Source organism: Coffea arabica, chromosome 6c (assembly GCF_036785885.1).
Source record: "Coffea arabica cultivar ET-39 chromosome 6c, Coffea Arabica ET-39 HiFi, whole genome shotgun sequence".
Taxonomy (NCBI): Eukaryota; Viridiplantae; Streptophyta; class Magnoliopsida; order Gentianales; family Rubiaceae; genus Coffea; species Coffea arabica.
In genome coordinates this window covers 3,425,820-3,438,781 of record NC_092320.1, presented here as the reverse complement: position 1 = coordinate 3,438,781, position 12,962 = coordinate 3,425,820, and the positions used below count along the sequence as shown (strand labels likewise).

The 12,962-nt window shown below is 36.6% G+C and overlaps 2 protein-coding genes and 1 long non-coding RNA gene across 4 annotated transcripts; 2 read left to right on the top strand and 1 right to left on the bottom strand.

Annotated features, from left to right (window-relative positions):
• The first annotated feature begins 1,739 nt into the window (after window positions 1-1,739).
• Window positions 1,740-4,662, top strand: LOC140003758 (uncharacterized). Of its 2 annotated transcripts, none has more exons than XM_072052069.1 (6): window positions 1,740-2,274; window positions 2,566-2,646; window positions 2,761-2,886; window positions 3,009-3,069; window positions 3,159-3,222; window positions 3,356-4,662. In XM_072052069.1, exons 1-5 carry the CDS (start codon window positions 1,958-1,960, stop codon window positions 3,195-3,197), a joined length of 624 nt encoding a protein of 207 aa, XP_071908170.1. In that variant the 5' UTR covers window positions 1,740-1,957; the 3' UTR covers window positions 3,198-3,222; window positions 3,356-4,662. The 2 variants fall into 2 exon arrangements, with proteins under 2 accessions (XP_071908170.1, XP_071908171.1); XM_072052070.1 differs by having other exon boundaries at window positions 1,753-2,274; window positions 3,159-3,230; window positions 3,356-3,601.
• A 1,414-nt stretch (window positions 4,663-6,076) lies between these two features.
• LOC113696111 (probable protein phosphatase 2C 38) lies at window positions 6,077-10,249 on the bottom strand. The gene is made up of 5 exons (XM_027215453.2): window positions 9,986-10,249; window positions 9,203-9,539; window positions 7,951-8,318; window positions 7,305-7,541; window positions 6,077-6,823 (listed from the first exon to the last, which is right to left on the bottom strand). Exons 2-5 carry the CDS (start codon window positions 9,501-9,503, stop codon window positions 6,593-6,595), a joined length of 1,137 nt encoding a protein of 378 aa, XP_027071254.2. The 5' UTR covers window positions 9,504-9,539; window positions 9,986-10,249; the 3' UTR covers window positions 6,077-6,592.
• Window positions 10,250-11,762: 1,513 nt separating this feature from the next.
• LOC140007946 (uncharacterized) lies at window positions 11,763-12,723 on the top strand. Its single transcript, XR_011815378.1, has 2 exons — window positions 11,763-12,113; window positions 12,237-12,723. It is a non-coding gene; the product is annotated as an uncharacterized lncRNA (long non-coding RNA).
• Window positions 12,724-12,962: the final 239 nt, after the last annotated feature.

Below are 12,962 nucleotides of genomic sequence, written 5' to 3'. Positions count from 1 at the left end.
ATTCAAGTTCCCATAAAGTTGTACTCTATTTAATGTGAGGGTATTTTAGGAAAATAGCAATCTAAATTTACTTTTCCAACAAAGTTAACTACTTTTTCTTAAACTGTGTGAAAAAAGAAACAGGACTATCAAAGTGGGACGGAGGGAGTCCCAATATGATTGCTGCTTCTCGAAAATCCAACCTTTTCAATGATAGTGCTTTGATTACAATACTTGTAGTTTTCTTTTCAATTTTACCTTTCAAATTTCAAACTAACTTTGTAAAAATAGTTTGTGTTTTGGGTTAGGATGATTTGAGAAAAAATAATTTGTTTGCATCATAAACATAAATTTCAATACACTTTTTTACCTTTCTAATCACCTTTTTTAATATTTCAAATAAACTCCCATCAAAACACACTCATTGTTTTGATTACTATGTTTATACCTTTCTTTTTTTTTTTTCAATTTACCCCTTAAATTCTAATTTTTGAATTTGAATATAAGATATGTACGAATAAAGAAAAGGATAACATTCAAAATGGAGACTAAATGCCTTTTTGTAACATGACAACTATTTTGAAACATTCCAAAATAAAAAAGCATGACAAACATTTTGGATTGAGGAAGCATTTTGTAAGTATTTACTCCATTTTGCTTGACTTATTAATATCTATTCCTCTTCTTTACATGACCTTCTATTGTATTAATGTCAAGAAATAAACAAAAAATATATATACAAGTAATGGAAATTATTTAAGGTAGTTTAAACAAAATAGTTTAAGGACTCAAGGAATGCATATCAAACTTGTATAACGTCCTTGTCGCGTCTTGGCGTATGTCAAAGTATCATTTGCGAGAATTTTTTTAGATTTCAAAAAAAGAAAAAAAGAGTTGCTTATAAAAATAAAAAGCAAACTTTTGTATTGCACAAAGAAGAATTTTCTTTTGAGAAGACAGTACATGTAAAAATTTCATAATTATTGAAAAATTCATAATGAGCTCATTAGTACACTTTTTTTTTTTCAATTCCTCTTTGTATACACGAGGGGATATAAATGCATGCCACATAGAAAAAAAATTAGAACTAAAATTCAAATTAAAATTAGATAGCATGCATTCATATCCATTAGTGTATATATTACCGGTGTATATAACTTAACTCTTTTTTTGCGTGTAAAAAAAGATCCTCACATCAAATTTATTTCAGTAACTTGTAACTTTTTTACGATTTTTTTTTGCATTTATCATGTGAATAATTTTTTCTTTTCCAAATTTGTATACACATGTTCATTATTTTTTCTTTTCAAAATGATCAAGAATAATTTATTCATTTCCAAATTTATATGCACATGTTCCTTTTTTTCTTTTCAAAAAGATTCCCCACTTACTTATTTGATGACTCGTATCCATGATTTATTGATCGATTATGGGTGAAACATCTAACCACTTGAGCTAGAATTCGTTGTCTATGCACATGTTCGTTGAATACCAATTGAAATGAATTACCCATTCTTGTTTTATAAATAATATATTCAAGGCTTTACATGTTTTTTTTTTGGGCTGAATTTGAGAAGGATTTGTTGATCAAACGAACAACTGGATGGGGCGGGCTATACAAAATCTAGATTTCGGCTGACCCAACCCAGTCAGTACGTCTAAATATGGGCCTAGTCTTACAATAGGATCAGACATATCTGAGGAATAATAGAATATCCACTGAACTCCACGACATACCCTTGTTTTGATCCACGCTTCTCAGTTCTTACAATTGGGTTTCCCGTTTTCATGCCCTTTTAAGGTTTCAACTCTCATCATCTCCAAAGAAACCTTTGCAGAAGCAAACCTCCGCGTCTCCGAACTCAACCATAATCGCAATTTCATTCCAGCCGCATCAATTGGTTTTCTTCGACGGTGGTGGAATTCATCTGCGCGTGTCTGTCACGCCATCTCACCCTTTTTCTCTCTCATCTAAAAAATGGCAACAGCAACGACCGCATCCAAGGTCGAAAACCCTAAAAAGCCTCTAGCTCAGCCTCAGCCCCAGCCTAACCCCTCCGACCCTAATTCATCGCCTCGCTCCGAAGATGTTCCTCCACTCACCACCACTCACGCACCATCGAATGCTTCATCTGGCGGCGGCGGAGGCGAAACCAAGGCTGCAGCGACGGGAAGCGAGAACGCTACTGCCGGTGGTGCCGCGACTGACATTCAGAAGAAGATTCGTAGAGCCGAGAGGTTCGGAATGCCCGTGCAGTTGTCCGAAGAAGAAAAACGAAATTCTCGAGCTGAAAGGTAACTATTTATTTCGACCCTATTATTTGGCGCAGCTTGGTGTCAGGGTTTTGCTGCTGTTGCATCGTGCGTGCTACTTAATATCACTATTTGTTTATTCTTACGGACCAATTATATGTAAACTCTTTAATTTTGATTACAGCATGAGGGATTTTATTGGTTTAGTCAGGCCGCGTTTATTTGTCGACTTTTCAATTTTGATTGCGGAGTGAAAGATTTCATTGGTGCGTTTGGTTCTAATAATTAACCATAGAGGGTTTTTATGCTAGTTTTGATAGAACCTTACTGCAGGTTTGGCACAGGGACTGGTTCTCATGGATCAGAAGCATCGAAGAAATCAGAGGAGAACAAGAGGAAGGCCAGAGCTGAAAGGTTTATACTTTCCCTTCTTGTCGGCACTTATTAGTGGAAAGAAACAAAGGGTGGTTTTTTTTTTTTTGTTTTTTGGTGGACCAGCTTTTTCATATTTTTTTTATTGTTTCTCAGGTTTGGGCTTGCTCAATCGACTTCTGCTGATGAGGAGGCGAAGAAGAAAGCTAGGCTTGCAAGGTTTGCTCCGGCTTCTAAACCTGATTCAGTGGAGGAAGATAAAAAGAAGGCCAGAGCAATCAGGTCCGTCTCATTTCTGCAATTTTTAATAGTTTTTTTTTGTGTTGTTTTTGGGAGTTCTCCAACTGGAGTCGTGATCCATCTCTCTGGATCTAATTTTACATTTTCTTGACGTTACCTTACAGATTTTCGCAAAATCAGTCTACCTCCTTAGGACCAGCTAATGGGGAGGGAAACATAGAGACGGTAAGCCAATTTTCAATGGATAATTCCCCTCAAACCTTTTTTTCCTGCAAAACTGTATTCTATGCTAATTTTTCTCGATGAATTTCCAGAAGGCAGCTGTTTTGAGCAAGGCTGGTGGAGGTCCATGAATTCTTTTTACCAATCCCTTTTGCAGTGAGTGTGTAAGATTGTGTTTACATTATAATGTACTGTTCAGTTATGATATGCTAAACTCTAGGTTTTAGTTGCTGTACTAAACCATCAAATGGTGCCTTAGTTGCGTTTCCTTTTGCTCCTTTGTTTCCAGATTGACAGGTTAAAGCTTTAACATCTTGTGACCCCCAGTAGCTTCACCTTTGGACTTCCAGACATAGCGCTTCCAGTTGCAGATCATCTTTTGTTCCACAGTGTTGTTTGTAATTCGTAGTTGGCTATCACATTAGTTTGTGTCTATCTGGTAAGACGTGGTATATGTGAAGCAACCTTCATCGCATTGAAATAACTCAAATGATCAACTGCAAACAGAAGTTTAAGCTTTAGAGAATTTTTCCTACATGCTTGATCTCACCTGTTTGGCTGTGTCCGGAACTTTATTTTCTCTTAAGTTTCTCCAGAAATTAGTTGTTTATATTTGGTCTGTTGTGCTGCTTGTGCATGATAACCTTCTTGTTGACATTTCTACAATCATCTTGTGACCATCGTCTCAGTCTGAAGCTGCATCAAGGTCTGGCTGGGATTGAAATATGATATTAGATTGGCATTTCACTTAGCTGATTTAACATTTTCCTACATATAAAATTGTGTTCCATCTCATGTCTAGCTCTTCTGCATGGATTTGAACATTATTAATAGACTCATCATGCAATTGGTCAATTGGCTCTGCTTTTATTATTCAAAATTTTGTTCCTTAAAAGCTGCAAAATAGTTTTCTAAATCAATTCGCAGGTATGTAGTTTGTTCTAACTTCTTATAATTAGTAATACTAGTTAATGCTACTATGAAGTGGTGCATGTTAGATAACTTTGTCATGGTCTAAAGATATCTTTCTTATCTTGTAGCATATGTTAAGCATAGGACAGCTGAGCATGGGTTTTTGGTTCATCTTGAGGTAGAGAGCACAAATGAAATTGCGACGTTAGGCCTGTGTCTGTTTGTATGTTGCTGTGGTATTCTCAGTGTCTTTTACAGTAATTGTGTTAATTGCAGTGTTCCAACCTGATCTCGCAATTCTGATGGGTGACTTCTGCTTGATATAATTGGACAGATGGCTCGTCTGTTTTCTTCTTGCTAGTCTTGATTTTATAGGGTTATCTCTTCCTACTAGACTATGATTTGGCTACTTTAAATTTTTAGATTGGTCATTTGAGATAAATTGGTGTGTCGAAGGTTGCTTGTTAACTGCCATTGTCTTGCCAGATGGTCGCGCCATAGTGGAATCTATAGGAAGGTTTAGACGATATCAAGTTGTTTTCTTTTCTTCTTTTTATGCTTTTTTTGGTAGTCTTTTTTCTATATTTGCTCTTTGTAATATGAATTTTCAGGGGGACTATGTAAGAGCTCTTTGTGATCTGTGAAACTTGGCTTCCTGGGCTTATTATTCAGATTTTCCAATCATTCTACTAGCAATTTTTGTGAGTGTATCCCAAGTTTATATTTTTACCATCGCAAGAAAAAGTTTGTGATATAAATTTGGGGAACGCTGTGATGTTTGCCTATTTCTTGAATGAATGCAAGTAAACTCCGTCTTGCTGCTAAATGGTATGAAGTATTTTATTTTAGATATCCTTTGAATAAAGTTTAGCAAACGTTAGCCTTCACTCAAAATTGTTCCGAGTTCCTATGATTGTAGAACTGAACAATTGAAAATAGGATGACCGTAAGCGACTATGCCTTCCGTCTTCAGTGGGCTTTGGTGGTACGATTGTTGGGACACGGAAGGTATATTGTCTCTTGAAAATGATTACATTGAAATGATAGTGATGCGAGTGCGGAAGCTAATGTAGGATCTTAGAGGACACGTTACGAAATTGACGGAGTTGAACCCAAAACTTGGACCATTCAAGATGGATTCAACGGTAGAGGACGCTATAATTAAGTGTGTGTGTTTGATTGATAAGTTAATAAACAACTTAGGAAATACGTTAGGATGTTCAACTTAGCTTTTACAAGTTAGAGGAATTTGCTTTAATAGAAGATGAAATTTTGGAATTTTATTAATAATATCGCAAGAACTGAATGTAAACAATGACTTAAGGCTATTTGTATCCTTAACTAAGACCTAATAAAACTTGGAAAATATGAAGGAAATTCAGCCAGCCCTTGGGCATCTCTCTTGGCCAAAACTAGCCCAACAAAATATATACCGTAAGCTCAACGAGACTCCCGAACAGCTCAGCGGAGGGACTTAACTGCGACCCAATCAGCTGTTTGAAGCTTGGACACTTGCGTCTTCAATTGTAATCAACACTTTAGTAGTCTTGCAAGGATCTTCCAACTCAATCCCTTCAATAGGTGGTTTCTCTTGGGCTAGGACGGCATGAACCAATACTTGAAGCGACTCCTTGAATCTCTTAGCTCGTGCTCGTGTCACTGGGCCTTAAGGCACCTTCACAAGATCCACTTAAGCACCATGGGTCTCGTGCTCAACCGTATCAAATAGTTTTGATCCTTCAAAAATAGAGCTGTAAACGAATTAGACTCTCAAGTCATCATGAGCCAGTTAAATTAACGATTCAACTGGATTTGGTGGTGATCTAACTTGAATTATGGTGTGTTGTCTGTCACTAAGGCCAGTTATTAGGCGTTTCTTTTTATTGATTTCTTATGCTCAACTGGACTCGGTGTTGATTCAAATTGAATCGATATTTGATCTTTTATTATGGTGAAATGTCTGTTACCCGAAGGCCAGTTTTTTTTTTTTTTTTTTGAGGGTGCTCAATGGATCGCGAACCTGCAAGTTCAAGTCAAGATTAAGCTAAAATTTAGCTCTTTTAGGTATATCAAGAACGTCTCAATTGCACATACGAAGTTGAAAAAATGCAATGAAGCCATTATTGGAGTATCTGAAAACAAGGCCAGGTGAAGACATTAACAGCCAGCCTTCTGCAAATAACACAGTCGAATGCCAAAAGTTACATTTTAGGGGGGACGAATGTCGAGAGACAATACTAGACAGAGGGAAGGATGGGCAGAAATTGCACATTTACAAGCTTTGCCGGGGAATTTCACGTGAACATGACATCGTGGTGGTAGCCACTGCTTCAGTTGTATTCTGTCACCTCGTTGCAGTTCGACCAAAATGTGCAGGAATAACATGCATCGATGCATCACATTTCTGGAAAAAAGGCACTACTCCCTTTATCATCTGTCGGTACTCTTAACGCTAACGACTGAGGGAATTCCATAAACAGAAGAGTGGAAAAAACAAAAGAAAAACTAAAACTAGACCTAAAATTATGATGATGCCCAAGCAGATGGGTATCCCTCCGTATTTGTAAAAAGGGAAGAAAGAGCTGCAGTACAAAATCAGAAAATGTTAAAAAGACTAGGACTTAGCAGCGGAAAATACACCTCCACTTCCTCTTATCGAAACAGTTGAACTACGAGAATAGATCCAACTCATAGAAGGTGGATCTAGAAACACAACGAGAACCGTGATATCATCATGAAAATGTCTCCTAACACCTCGGTCAATTTTCTTCAGGTCAGAATATCTCATTTCTCTTTTCTTGGCCGCCAACTTGAGTGCAGCTTTAATAAGTCTCTTAGCAATGCCCTGTTCAAAAGTGCATGTTAGACCATGATAACAAAAAAGACAAAAACAAAAAAATGGTAGGGCTGTTACTGCCCACCTGCAAGACAAGTTATGATATCATTGATCTACAACCGTGCAAAGATAAAAATAAATACAAAAAAAATCATAATTGATTTAACCGTTAGGAGAGGGTTGCGTTGTCAGGTTCAAGATTCAAATCTTGAGCCTTTGAGGATGGGAAGGGTGATGGATCAAAAAAATAATAACAATCAGGCTCCCTCAGCAAGTATATCAGTTACTCAAAAACTATATCCAAAGCTCTTAGTTCATTTTGAAGCCATATGATGCAACTAACGAGTCATCGAAGATTCAAGTCCTTTGGATGTTTTGCTGGCAAAACCCTTCCGTGCTGTACGTGAATCACAGTCAATACCAATATCATGATTATCCCCAAAAAAATCAAAACCAATTGTTGGCATGTTTAGAGCAATTCGAAACATACATTGCGAGGATAGCTGTGGACAAGGTCTACTGCTTCCTGATTGCTAAGATGCTCCCACAAACCATCTGAAGCAAAAATGAGAAACTGATCCTTGGTGTTGAGTCTGTGGATAAATATTGAGGGCTCGGGACTGAGGATTGGTCTGGAAAATGGTTCTGGTAGCCTGAATTTGGCAAGTAGTGGTTCTTTGTTAAATTCTGGCTTCTTAAGATAGGCATCACCAATTGATCTGGAAACCTGTAAAGATGACATTATAGAAAAGGTTGTTAAAAGATGACAAATTGCAAACCTTATGCCAAAATGAGTCTTCCCTATTCCTATTATGTCTTTACTAGAAGTAGCTCCATAAATATGGTTATTAGGGCTATTATAATAGAGACCTTTGATAACATTATTGATTTTGTTAAAACTTGCGTTTGTTGGCTTTGCCATGTGCTTGTTCTTTTTTATGGATTTCGTTCATGAAGCAAATCCTAATTTTTTTATTTTTTAACCAAAACAAACCTTATATAAGCACGCTCTCATTCTTTAACAATAAATTTGGGATCAACAAATTCTTTTAACAGTAAATTTGAGACCAACAACAACCAAACTCCTAAGTCATGGTGAAGACCTCGTGCACATGCTAGAATTACAGAAAAGTTACCTGTATGATACCCTTTACACGCCAAACTTTGTGTTTTAGAACCACGATCTGTGAATCATCTGGATGCAATAACTGAAGTTCATCCCTCACAGACTGAATACTAGCATTATGCTCTGTTGACAACTGTATAGCTGTGACTCCTCTAACTGTCTTGTCTGCTCTCCCCAATACCACACGGGAGTCTCCAGCATTGGCAACGTATAGGAGGCCATCACATATTACCCCAACCAAACAACACGCTCCAACTGATGCAAGCTGTGGGTTTTCCAGCCATTGCTGCTTTACACTAGAAAGGAATTCCTCTTCAGTTGCCAAAAAAGCCTTCTTTATGACATCTGCAGATACTTCTTGATGCTCAGTGGCAAATTCTGGAGCAAACAAATCATGTCATGAAAATCACCGTAAGTGGATGAAACAAAAGAGTTCAATGACCTGTGCAACACCAAATTTGAATGTACATGTAGAGCAATAAATGTTATAAGTTACAAGAATCAGCTAACAGAGGCAGGATTAACAACATTGTCAATAATTTCTCTCTCAAGGTGTTGCTAATATCTATTCAACAGAAGTCATCAGGCAGACAACACCTGAAAATTCATCGGACTATAAGTACAAATAAAGAGTCCTGAATATCAAAATTATTTTTTGGTGAGATTATATGCTTCTTTCTTCAGCTCAAGTTGGAGTTCTTAATCACAAGTTATGGTGCTCTCCCCTAACTTTTTTTTTTTTGGCTTCCATTTGATACCAAAGCAAAATTAAGTAGCTATGACATGGCAATAGAGCAGTTTGAATACAAGGTGCATATTTAGATGTCCTGTTTCAACTGAAAACTTGCTATTGGAGGGATGAGTAAGCAACACAATAAATAGCTCAAAAGAGGGAGTCCATTCATGATTAGCTAGGCATATTAAGATTTCACATAAATCCCAAATGCATCCACTGTTTAGCTCCCTTAGTCAAGCTCGACCGTAGCTGCAAACTATCAGTTCCATGTATTCATCAGATTAACTTGGCAGAGTAGCTGATTTCAAGTTCATTGAATTCATCAGCCCGTTAGACCTCCTTTAAATATATATACAAAGCCAGAACATGCTTTTGAATAGCAGTAGAATTTGACAAATATAATTGATCAACTCATTCTCACTTGCACTACTGTACCGAAACAAATGAAACACTTGGAAATCAAAGTTTGCTACAGTTATATGTAAACTAAAACAGACTGGCATCTAGATAGTAATAGGACACGTACTCTTCAAATTGTGGAAAAGATTGTCATTGATAAAGCGGGCCGTCTCTGGTCCTCCATGCCCATCATAGACTCCGATGAACGTTCCACGAGGCCCTGAGGTAAGGGAACTCAATGATCCTGATTCAAGTTGGCACTGGTCCTCCAGCAAGCCATTAGCTTGAACTACAGCCATCGAAAATTCTCCATTCACATGGGAACCCAAATCCTTATACCACAGCAACCCATCGACTCTGCCGTTTGAATCCGCACCTCGCCTACTTCCATCACCCTCAACAGATGGTTTCCAACAAGGTTTAATCATCTCTGTGCGAACACTTAGCAGCTCACGTGTACGCCCCTAATTTTTTTTTTTTTCAAAATCAAATCTATTCGAGAACCGTGATACTCATTGAACAATGTTTTTCATTTTTTAATCACGTCCACAACCCCAATTCAAGTTCTTGCACATATATACAAGTAGTACTATTTGCTAACATTTTTATGACACATAATACAGAGATCATCCAAAAGAACCAGCAAATATATCTGTTAAACCCAATCTTAGCTCCAGTTTTTGCTTATGTTCCAAGCCCACAGCTAGAACTCTTAATATTATATACCCACCAGGACTACAAGGCCTAGACACCATTAATATCTAACAAAACTGCACAGAACCAGGAAAGGACCAAATGGGTATGGGCAAGAATCTAGGCAGAAAATATGTCTTCGAGACAAGAAAGCAATAGTTTTTTGTATTAAGTTCAGAGAATATGGAGGTGTACTGATGGTTTTGTTGGTGCATACCTTGAACCTGGGTTCAATTTCTGTGGACCTTCCATGGTTGTGTCACCTTTCAACAACATCTTAGCTGTAAAACCCATTAAAGATTCGATTATGACAGACTTTGTTCCTGGATCAGAGGGGATGAGTAGAGGATAAGGAAAGAAAAGAACACTGGACTTTTTGGAATTTCTGGGCAGAAAATCTTTCCTGGATTGGTGTCAGATGAGATCTTAGATAGATTAATGAGACTGGACAAGAATTGAAGGATTAGAAAACAATACTCCTACTACAAGAGATGATCTTTGATAAATATTTATATGTTATATTGTAATAATATAAACTACCACTTCTCTCCTCTTGCAGCTAAATGTATATATTGCTGTTTTACTTGTTTATTTTATCGTCGTTCTCTTCTTGGTCTCGTTCTTGAGGCCGAGTAAATTCTGTGCTTTTTGTTACATGGCTGAAATTTTACTTTCTGGTTTCTTTTGACGTTTATGAACAGTAAACCATCATTTTAGGCAACTTTTGCTCATCTCAAGTTTTTATACCATAGCCATTATTACCATTTTTATGTTTTTTTTGGCACAAAATTACTCTCTTCTAGTTGATTATAAGGCAAAAAGAAAAGAATATTGTGACACTTACTACTCTAGTTCCAAAAAATCATTTTGCTGGGCTATAGTCTAAAATATATGTTAAATCATCTTTTTTTTGTGGTCAATAATTAAATCGTCTTTCAATATAAGAAGATATTTAACTACTTATGTCCTTCATTATTACATGTAACTCCTATTACAATAATTATGTGTGAGTTTAGGGTCTATCTAACTATTATCTATTGGACATTTATAATTTTGAAAGGTTAAAGTTAGTTTAGAAAAGTATATAAATGCAAAAAAATGTATTAATTATTAGTGTAAATATATACATGATAGGTTGTATAACATTTAAATATATTAACAAGTGTCCACTGAATACTTGTAAGAAAAATCTGTGATTTAATTGTATTGTGTAAAGGATAAAGAAACACAAAAATGCATCACCTATCTTTGTTTGCGAATAAAAAATTGTGAACTAATCATTTCCTTTTTTTCAACTGTGAATGATTAAATAATGGAAGGATATCATAGCCTCGTACACATGACGGAAGGTTGGATTCGATGATAAAAAAAAATGAATTATAAGTAAGTGATCTCGGTAGCTTGAGCGCAGATTGGTTGGCTGTGGGATAATCTCATTAGGCCCCAAGTTGTGTGATCGATTCTGACTCTCTTACTGTCTCGTGTATCCTTGGGAGGCGGGGTGCACGGATTCAAGGAGATTAATCTGACAAAAAAGATGGGACACTCCCTGTATTGACAAAAAAAAAATAATAAGTAATCTAGGTAAATAAATAAATAACAAATAACGGGAATCGTATCATAACCTGATACAAATGGGGGGTTGCTCACTTGTAATTATGAGGCAAACCACGTATCGGCTGCTAGCACAAGAAAATGTCTAGTTGAGATATTAACTGCATATGAATTGCTACATGAAACTGCAATTTATGGGAAAAATCTATTTTTCATCCTAAAACTTTGTGACTAAGACACATTTGGTCCCCAAACTTTTTGACAAGACACGTTGAGTACATATATTAACTATTTTTTGCCACATTTAGTCAAAAAACGGAAAAATTTTCAATTTGGACGGTGAAGCCCACGTGGCCGTTAACTTATGCATCGGGAATCAATGCAAGTCAGACTAAAGTCCACACATTCTCTCTCTAATGCAAGTCGACACAAAATATTGACTAAAAGTACACTATTTGTCCTAAGAGTGGAGCTCATTTTCTTCTCCAAGTTTACCCCATTCCCACCGAGCTAGTGGAGTGAAAAGCTGCGTGAGATTAGCAAAGGTAGGAGAGTGATTCGATGAAGCTTTTCTAATCCAGTAGAATTAATGGAGTGATCCACCATATCAAACAACTTCTTGTCATCTTCAATTCGTACTTGTCAGCAAAATGAGGTCACGAAACTCAGAATCGTCGATTTCATCAAATAGCAGTACCCGTGTGTGTGGGTGTGGATTAAAACCCAAATTGACAACTTCTTGGTTGGATGATAATTCTGGAAGAAGATTCTACAGTTGTCCAAGATGGCCGGTAAGCGTAGTCTAATTTTTTGTAAGTAAAGTCTAGAAATGCCCTTATCCTGCGTGCGTGTGTTTCTTTGCTCTGTTGAAAGTGTAGAAATGCCCTTACTGTAAAAATATGCTATATTTGTAGAGGCCAGATAGGTGCAAATATTTTGAATGGCTTGATGAACCAATTTGTGCAAGAGGAAGGAGCATAATACTAGGTTTACTAAGAAGGATAAAAAAGATGGAGGAAACAATTGAAAAAGGCCGAAGAAGGGAAAAAATTATAATTTGTATTATTTTGATGTTGGCCATGCTACTTATGATCTCTGTTGCTGGGAAAAATAGGGGACATGCAAGAGAAGAAAAATTGGTACTAAGCTTGGAATGAGTTATCGAATCTGGGGGTGATGACTGTGGTTCGTTCCTTTCATGGGGCAGAATTTTGACTGAATTTATAAATGTAGAAATAGGATGCTTTCATGGGGGCATGCTTTTCCTAAAATCTGCAGTATCATATGTTTCATGGGGCATGCTTTGTAAACGTAGAAATAACATGCTTTTATGGGGCATAACTTTGACTGAAGTTGTAATAAAATCTGCAATATGTTTAGTACATATTCTTTATTTCATGCTTTTTCTATTATTAATTGCGTGAAATGGTTGTTGTGCATCTTCATATACGAGATTGTGTGATATGAAAATTGTGTTATCTCCTTAGTGTTTTTTCTACTTAATGGAGTAGGAAAAGAATGAGTTTTTGTTTTCTTTTTTTTTTTTTTACTTGTTCATTCCAAAACTTTGGCTCATAATCAACTTGAAACTTAATTTTTGAGGGATATCAGTCCACGAACATGAACCTTTAGAAATAAAA

What these genes read in the sequence shown, in the direction of transcription:
- LOC140003758 (XM_072052069.1), top strand. Translation starts at nt 1,958, where the DNA reads ATGGCAACAGCAACGACCGCATCCAAGGTCGAAAACCCTAAAAAGCCT. An exon ending in CGAAATTCTCGAGCTGAAAG is followed by an intron (nt 2,275 to 2,565) that starts GTAACTATTTAT and finishes ACCTTACTGCAG; the next exon opens with GTTTGGCACAGGGACTGGTT. An exon ending in GGGAGGGAAACATAGAGACG is followed by an intron (nt 3,070 to 3,158) that starts GTAAGCCAATTT and finishes ATGAATTTCCAG; the next exon opens with AAGGCAGCTGTTTTGAGCAA.
- LOC113696111 (XM_027215453.2), bottom strand. Translation starts at nt 9,503, where the DNA reads ATGATTAAACCTTGTTGGAAACCATCTGTTGAGGGTGATGGAAGTAGG. An exon ending in TCTTTTCCACAATTTGAAGA is followed by an intron (nt 8,319 to 9,202) that starts GTACGTGTCCTA and finishes TGTTTGCTCCAG; the next exon opens with AATTTGCCACTGAGCATCAA. An exon ending in GTGTAAAGGGTATCATACAG is followed by an intron (nt 7,542 to 7,950) that starts GTAACTTTTCTG and finishes TCATCTTTACAG; the next exon opens with GTTTCCAGATCAATTGGTGA.